Consider the following 9130-nt stretch of genomic DNA (forward strand, 5'->3'; position numbering starts at 1 on the left):
ATAGGAGATCAAGGTGATATCTACCTCATCATGAGCAAACACACCATCAGCAAGTGTCTCCATTGTCGTATGCTACCCTAGACCATGGACCTACTACTAGGTCCATGCCTAGTATAGGCATACTCAACATGCTTGTCAGCCTCCGTTTGTTGTTCTTGCTCCTCATGATATCTCTCGTAGGCAGATTACTGGTGATGGAGAACTTATGGTCTATGATAACTTCACCAGCTCTTAGCATTCTCTCATAATTCTTGACAGAAATGTCATTGTACACGTCGAAAAGAGCACTCTTCTTTCTTCCATCTGTATAGTGACTCAAATGTCCTTGGGAAGGTGAGATGAGATCTAAGGAAGTGCCACCATGGGGAAATAATGGAAGTGTCGAGATGGAGAATATCACGGGAGAGGTCTTTGAGCATTGTTTAGATCAGGATGGTAAAGACAACGAGGAAGAGGATATCCCTGAATACCTTAAGGTCAAGTGGAAATCGAGTAAACTTCTCGAACTTGCTCGAACTTATTCGAGAGGAATACTACACACCACTGAAACATCTTATAATAGGCTGTTATATATTAGTCTGGGATGAGTGGTCATAAGCTCAAGCTTTCCAGATGACATCTGGTAGCCATCTTGAATTAAACCTGAAGATGATCCTATATTGCAAAAGTCATAACATAAACGGATTCTACACACCCCAAAACCTCTAAAAAGAGGTATTGCTCATCATTCTGGGGCAAAGGGTTCAAAAGTCGATCTGGCGGCCATCTTGGATTTGACCTTAAGATGACCTTATATGGCAAAATTGATAATAGAAATGGATTCTTCACACCACACACCCCTAAAAAGAAGTATTCCTCATCATTTTCGTACAAGGGGCTCAAAAGTTAAGTTTTTAAGTTGGTATCTGGCGGCCAGTTTGGATTTATGCAAATTAGCAAAATTACCCAAAGTTGCCGTTTGGGCAACCAAGCTGAATTTGTTCTAGGACCCCATAGGAACATGAATCATGAAAGAAACTTCATAGGAAAGAACATTTCTAGGTTGGTGTACTGAGCCAATGGGACTGTCAAATCTACTATAACCAGGTAATTAGGGAGGAGGACCGACAGGGCTTTGACAAGACCCGGATGAAAAGCGTGAACCATCATCCTTCCTAAGATGACAACGTATAGCGCCATTTGTCAGCATGATCACAGATATTGGATGGTGACACCATGGTAACTTGAAGCACTTTCAAGTATTCGACTAGTCTAGATGTGGACGTTAGTAGTTATTTTGTTTGAAAACCCCTACATCAGTCCTCTCTCTCTTTTCACCTTCTCCTTCGAGAAGGAGAAGGTGAAAAAAGAGGGGACTAGTACTGATTTAGAGGTTTTCCAAACAAATAACTACTAACGTCAAGATCGAGACTAGAGCGAACCTTGAAAAATAGACCCGTTTTTTCTGCACCATTCTGCTCCAACAGTGGACATTGAACCGAAGCAATCTGGACAAACAACATCAGGGTTGCATGCGTTTTGTTTTTTACAGACCAGACATGTAACGGTACTGTCGCGAGACCGTACAATAAACTCTGCTCAAAAAGCTCATTTTTGTGCGGCGTTGAGGTCTTACTGAAACTGACTAACTGAAACGGATCTCACTCAGATATATCGTATCAACGTCTTAACCCTCCGACAGACGTGAACCACAGATATTGCATTCAGTTTGTATACTTTTCACATGCACCCGTTTGAAGGGTGTCATAGCAGCCAGTAATGGCATCTTCAGATGAGAAAAGTTTGGACCCATGGCGATACGTCATAATTGTTTCCAAGTTCATGGTTTATTTTCTGCATATTGGACTAGTCAAATCTCTGTCTGTACTCATTCCCTATCTCGTCATCCAACTGGACGTGGACACCGCAACGGTTGGCGTCCTTGTTACCATGGAAATCGGAATATATTTTATGGCTTGTAAGTATTTCCCTGCGTTCATGAATTTGTTTTTATGTTTAAAGGTAGTTAGGTATATTGCATGATTCAAAATCACTGCTACACCTTTTCTGTTTACCATTGGGAGAGCAAATGAATTCATTAATTTTGCTGATCAAATGTATCCGCGAAATACACGATTAGCTAATATTATTTAAACTTATAACTTTAAGAATTATTTTCCCTCTCTCCTTTTAATCATACCAGAAGTGCTTAGCTAAAGGTTGAAATATATATATACAGCTGTGCATTATCTTTGTTTATTGGTCTTCGCATCTTCATGCTCATGAAATACTAGGATTAATAATCAGGCTAAAATACTCTTTAAAGAATCGGTATTTAACAACATGCATTCCCATTTCTTTGCCAAATGGGGTCAATCAGGAAAAATCTACTCTACTCATGTTTTTCATCAAATTTGGATCTCAAATTCTGGGTTTCGCTAAGAGTCTGCGAAAACTAAAAAAACACCAACAACAATAAGGGCCACTCAATTGCGATAAAGCTCGGAGAGAACCCTAGGTGACTTGGGGCACTTGCCCCCGTCCCCAAAAAATATAGAGAGAAAAGTCCACGTCTAACAAAAAAAAAACGATTAAGGGTAAACAGCAGAACAGGGAATGGAAAATGGTTAATGTGATGTTATTTTCGGAGGCTCGCTCGCCACTTTTTCAAGGGAATTTTAAACCCATACATATCCCATGTTCTGCCCTATCATTTTTTTTCTGGCAACTGCAAAGGTCATATGCCTATCTTCATATTGAAAAAAATCCAGATTACCAATTAATTTTAGCATGTTTAGAAAGACCAGTAGCATTACAAAATAGATCTATATACACAGCTTTCTAATTTTTAGAAATAAAGTATTAGTATCATTGATTAAATGTTTATCGAAAAGTAATTAGTTCGCACTAACAGGCGCATCTACTACTTCTAAACATATGCTAAAGAGAGGCATGACGCATGACCTCTCGAAATGTTGAGGTCGTGATATTTTCACTATTGTTTTCTCTAGCCGGCTGGCTCTTCCGGTCTGTTAACCATTTTCAACAATTGTTTTTGTATATAGGTCCACTTGGTCATTTTCTGAACCATAAGTTTGGCTCTCGTCAGGTGACAACAATAGGAGGCATCTTAGCTGCAATTTCGTTCATGGCAGGAACATTCTGCAAGACAGCGCCCTCTCTTGGGTGCCTTTTATTTTTCACAGGTGATTATACATCGTTTGCTAAAAAAAAAAGAGATACACATTTAGACTTGCAACTTAAACATATTTTGTTTTATATGTTTTTATTATAAGTTTTCTTTAAATTAGTTTTTAATATAAGTTTTATTTTACATGGAACCACCACGTAGAACATTAGAAGGGCGCACTAGTGTTAATTTTCACCAGAGCTGCCAGAACGTAGGGGGTGGGGATTCAATCTGACAATAAACTGGTCTTCATTAAAGCAGAAAGAGAAGAAAAAATATTAGTGAAGATGTGACGACAATTCGTCAAAGAACAAGGATGTTATTTTTTCTTCAGTTTTTTATATTGTGACGTCACAGATAAGCAGCTCCTCCATATGTCGGATGATAGATTCCACAAGATCCATTTTCTGAAAATATGAAATGAGTTTATTAGTGAGGTGGATAAATCATCACACACATCATAATTGCACACCGCCTTCTACATGTTCTACATGACAAATATTATATTTATCATGTTTATTTAAACAAAATGAATTTATGGGATTGATATTACATGATATATAGGGAACTGCTCGCATGTTATGACGGCAAAAATTGGAGAAAACAAAATTAATGACTTTTATTTTTAGATGGATTTTCAATAAACCTTCGTCAATATGTTTGTTAATCATTTGTTAATGATTCTATTCCATCCAACACTTTGTCAGGGTGCACTTTTCCTTTAAACTGCATCTTAAAGGGGCTTAAAAAATTTTTTTTTCAATTTGTTTCCCCTCCACAGGGATTTTATTATTATTCAAAAACATAACAAGATATCTTTTCAATGACAAATCAAATTAATAACAACGAAATACAATACAACAGTAATTGTAACAAATATATAAATTGAACTGTCAGGTTTACATAATAGTAAACAATTTAAGGAACAATGGCGAAAATGGCGAAAATGGCGAAAATATTCTTGCTGCTGAATGCAAGTCAGAATATGAAATTAACAAGGACAACGCTTAAAACATAACTTTATACAACAGTACTCATGCAGAACCTCTTCATGTAATTTGAGGAACATTTGAAAGTTCCCAATATGTGTAAAGGAAACTTTGAATTGTTTAATTTCAAAGCTCTATTGATTTTTTAAAGCTCTATCCTTTCCATTTTTAAATCTTTATCCATTCAGTTCTTTAAAGCTCTGTCCATTTCATTCTTCGAATAGTAGAGAGGACAAGCCGAACAATCATAATAAGAGACAGTTTGTCTTCCTGTCACTGATACATATTTTCTGGCCATTTCAGTCAGTAGTACACTCTGATTAAGGTTTGGTCAAAATAACCAATGCGTTGGTGACCGAAACAAAAGTGGTCAAATTTACCAATTTATTTGTTGGATTCTACCAATAGAAAGGTTGAAATCGAACATTTTATAATCGGAAAACATACATTACCCAACAGATTGATTAAATTTGACCAATCCTCTTTAAGAGTGTCCGTTTAGAATGATAAGCACTATAAAACTGTGAGCAAGCATTTTTTTTTTTAGTGAAAGATATCCTGTGATTTTTCAGTTCAATTTTCTCTGGACATCGTTGATAGAGTCAAAGCTACAGCAACACGTGAATGTTATGTTTATCTTCTTTTCCATAATATTCAACCATAGGTCTCCTTGTTTATCATCTTTTCCATAACTGATATCTTCAACCATATAGGTCTCTTCGTTTATCTTCTTTTCCATAACTGATATTTTCAACCATAGGTCTCTTCGTTTATCTTTTTTTCCATAACTGATATCTTCCACCATATATAGGTCTCTTCATTTATCTTCTTTTCCATAACTGATATCTTCCACCATAGGTCTCTTCGTTTAACTTCTTTTCCATAACTGATATCTTCAACCATATATAGGTCTCTTCGTTTATCTTCTTTTACATAACTGATATCTTCAACCACAGGTCTCTTCGCTTCCCCGTTGAATCAAGGATCGAGTGAAGTGCTTCACCAACATTACAGAGACAATTTCGGATTAGCTTCGGCAATCACGATGATGGGTAGTCAAATCGGGAGTTTCGTAATGCCCTACCTGACCTTGATAAGTATGGATGCCTATGGGCCAAGAGGGAGCTTCTTGATCCTTAGCGCCATGATGTTTCATTGGGTACCAATAGGAGCCACGCTGCGTTCATATCCGAAAGGCCAATCTGAAAGTGGAACATCCTTGTCTAAACTGTCTACAGGGAACGATAGTGATGACGCTGGGTGTGAACGTGAGCCACTTCGAACTAGAAACGATGATCAGGTCTGTCAGCTTCAGAGCAAAGAAATAACAGCCACAGCGAGTAGCCCCCGCGATTTACAGTCTGATCCAAACACTGGACAGATGGAGAAAAGCCAAAATCTTCGAGAAGGAATGTTCAGCATGATCCGAAACACCATGCTTGATGCCGTAGATTTTGTTAAAAAGGAACGCGTTTTTGCATGCCTTCTGCTTCCCAGCCAGGTCTTTTTCGACATGTCTTACATCGGTTGGTCAGTGTTTTTGTTCTCCTACGGAATAGCCGAAGGATTACGTAAAGACACAGCCGTGTTCTTAGTCATGATCGCTTCCGTTGGCGGCATCGTCGGAAGACTCTTCCTCGTAGTATTCCTGTATAAGTACCCATTGTTAACGATACCATTGCTGCCAACAAGCCTCTTGATATCATCCATATCGCTCCTGGCGTACCCTATTAATTCCTCTCCGACCTATCTATGCATCTGCTCTTTTGTCGCCGGGATTGGTTTCTACAATACGTATTCAACATTCGACGGAGTTATTTCTTTGAAGGTCCGGAAAAATAATTTCCCAAAGGCCATTGCTTGCTCCCTGATGGTATCCGGGGCCTCTTTTCTTGCTTCTGGAGTACTAACAGGTAAATATATACACACTTAATATTGAGGGAAAAAGCTGAGATAGAAATAACCTTTTCAAAATTGAAGAGGATTTCCCATCATTGAGAGCCCTGTGTAAGATGGGTAACTCTGGCTTTTTTTTTCATATCTAACTCTATCTATTTCATGGATTTATTTTCTTCAAGTAAACAGATTCAGCAAATATATTGGCTCAGTGTGTGTGTAGGGGGGGGGAGGGTGGGAGGTGCTGTGGCCAAGACGCCTGACTGCACATGGAAGGTCCGGGGTTCGTTCCCCGGCCGCGGCACCTTTGCCCGTGAGCAATGCATTTTTTTTTTATGTTCTTTTATCCTGCATTCAAATAAATGGAAATGCTATACGCATAATTGGTATTACTAGGTGTGCACTTGTTTAAAGAAAAAAGAAAGGAGGTGTAGGGTGTGTTGGATGGGTATGAATATTTGTGGGGGCACGGGTCCAGAGATGTTAATGTATCATTACGTAGTCATGGTAGTGACACAACTCAGTGGTCTGATTATATGGAAACACCTATAGTATAGTATTTATTTTCCGTTTAAAAAAAGCAAAACGAATGGATAGCCCATATTCAGTTTAGTCGACATGACAATACTGTTCTTCCATGGGGTCCATATACAATAAAAAGTAAACAAATATGAAAGAAGAATAACATAAACGTTAATCAAACAAAATAATAAAAGTGGTAAAATGTATCATGTTACTAACAGGAAAAGATAATAAAATTCAATAGTTTGGCAAGAGTTTACACGAAATATTTCATAAAATGAATGAATTGAATGAATTAGACCACCATGATAACTCTTACAAAATCAATCACGCTTAGATTAATTCTGTAAGTCCTGAAATATTGTAACAGCAGTGGTTTTCGACCAATTTCTAAATTGATCATGCAGAAACACGCACATTAGACATGTTCCATACTTTATGATATTTTTATTCCTGAGAACAAAAAAGGGTAATATAAAAAAAACGAATAAAATGAATGTTACATAATTATTTTACATACATTCTTTTACATATTTTTTTTCTTCAAAACGTACAATTTAGCATATTTTATGACTGAAAGAGCATGCATATACACCCCTTCATTTCTCATGGAATTTTCACATGGTCTGGAGTCGGTTGCCCGGCGTTACTTTACCACGCTCGTGGTAATAATTATTTTCCTCTCTTCTTTTCTTTTTATTTTCCACCAGGTTTCCTTCATGATTTGCTTGGTTCATACAGGGCAGTCTTCCGTATACTGGGGTGCCTCGTTGGGATCATCGGTGTAACAATTACGATTCATATCTGCGTGGAGGCGAGGATAAAACGGACGAACAGGGGCCTATAAGTACTTTTCTTCAAGCGGGTCGTTAATAACTTAATATTCCCTTATTACATAATAAGTCTATTGCTGTTTTGTTTGCTCTGAAATACACTTGACACGTGACAGGAAAGTTTGCCACCTCCCTAATAAATCGAAATACCCACGTGAATCGATATTTCAGACTTGTGTGTAATGATAAAGGTGTGCGTAATCTTTGTTCATAACTTACAGGAAATATCTTTGGCATACAGATGGGAGTGGCTTGGGACCAACAAATATAAGGGGAAAGGAGAAAAGGAAACGGAAAAGGGTGAAATGTAATATAATTTTCTAAAAGGATGTCAAAAACTGTAACAGAATTAAATGTTTGTATTAGAAAGGGTCAGAATTTTTGCTTACTCGCATTTTGTTCCTACGCAATGGTTCCCCCTCAAAATATTTTTTTATCATTACGCTACTGAAATACATGGTACAGTTTGTCTTTTCTCAAAATATATTTTAAAAAGTTTGTCATAAAAGACACACACACACAAATTTTTTTTTTGTTATTCACTACCTTCGCTAGCTTGCATATGTGCATAAGTCCACATTTGCGTTGGCCATGTTGGAACTTGCCTTCCCCAAAAAACTTCCAAGGATAGGATGAAAATAAATAAAAAGGAGACAAGAAACACACAAATGATTATATGTTATTATTCTCTAAATAGTCTCCGGACTATGAACCACAAAGCCCCACCACAGCACTTGCGTCCTTTGGCAAGGCGATTTTCTATATTTGCCACTCTCCACCCGGGTGTGGTAAATACGTACCCGGTAGGACAAATGTAGGAAGAAATTACTTGAATCGAGTGTCCGATCAGGGTATAGCCATGCTAAAGCCGGGTTGATAGTATGCAGCGCTTGGAAACATTGTGTTAAGCGCTGTACGAATGTTGCATATTATTATCATCATCATTGTTATTGTTATTATTATTACTATTATATTATTATTTTTTCTATTGTTATGATTATTCATGTACTGCACTTTTCCAAAAATTTCCCAAGGTGCTTACAACAAGACAAAGAATACAACAAAGTCTAAAATGATATTTGCAATCCTAAAACTCTGGATTGGAAAAAAGAAACGTCTGAATAAGTCCCTTTTAAGTAAAGAGGAAGATGGTGATTGTCTGAGTAAATGAGGTAAATTATTTCAATATTTTTAAATAAATATTAGGCCACAATCTATCACAAACTTCGACTTTTCTTTTACAAAGGTCCAAGTTTTCGCTTTAAAATGTTGCTCCACAAATATTTTTGTGGAGCAACATTTAAATGTGTACACTGTAATATTTACCCTATGAAATATCTGTTTATGTTCATCCTATATTTTTTATTTTGCAACTCGATATATATATATGAAATCTCGCAATAAAAAGTAAAATAAGATACACGTCTGACTTGTAATCAATCTCAAATTCTGCCATGATTCAGATATTCAATTGTGAAGTCGGGGGATAAAATATTACATCAAATGAAGTTTGTTTCTCTGGGATCATTGTAGTGTTGTTTCTACATTCAACACTCAGCATCAAAGCGTGCATTTTATGGTGGGTAAGTGGGGTTCACTATTTTTTTTTGCACAACTGTATGTGTATATATACATATATATATATATATATATATATATATATATATATATATATATATATATATATATATATATATATAAATCATCATAGGAAGATTTTG

At 36.8% G+C, this 9130-nt stretch overlaps 1 protein-coding gene across 1 annotated transcript; it reads left to right on the plus strand.

Moving 5' to 3' along the window:
* Positions 1–1527: 1527 nt before the first annotated feature.
* LOC129265914 (monocarboxylate transporter 1-like) lies at positions 1528–8808 on the plus strand. Its single transcript, XM_054903827.2, has 4 exons — positions 1528–1957; positions 3045–3185; positions 5115–6071; positions 7287–8808. The coding sequence occupies exons 1-4, from the start codon at positions 1759–1761 to the stop codon at positions 7421–7423; spliced, it is 1434 nt and encodes a 477-aa protein (XP_054759802.2). The 5' UTR covers positions 1528–1758; the 3' UTR covers positions 7424–8808.
* Positions 8809–9130: the final 322 nt, after the last annotated feature.

This window comes from Lytechinus pictus, chromosome 1 (assembly GCF_037042905.1).
Source record: "Lytechinus pictus isolate F3 Inbred chromosome 1, Lp3.0, whole genome shotgun sequence".
NCBI classification, from domain to species: Eukaryota; Metazoa; Echinodermata; class Echinoidea; order Temnopleuroida; family Toxopneustidae; genus Lytechinus; species Lytechinus pictus.

What these genes read in the sequence shown, in the direction of transcription:
- LOC129265914 (XM_054903827.2), top strand. Translation starts at nt 1,759, where the DNA reads ATGGCATCTTCAGATGAGAAAAGTTTGGACCCATGGCGATACGTCATA. An exon ending in GTGCCTTTTATTTTTCACAG is followed by an intron (nt 3,186 to 5,114) that starts GTGATTATACAT and finishes CTTCAACCACAG; the next exon opens with GTCTCTTCGCTTCCCCGTTG. An exon ending in TGCTTCTGGAGTACTAACAG is followed by an intron (nt 6,072 to 7,286) that starts GTAAATATATAC and finishes ATTTTCCACCAG; the next exon opens with GTTTCCTTCATGATTTGCTT.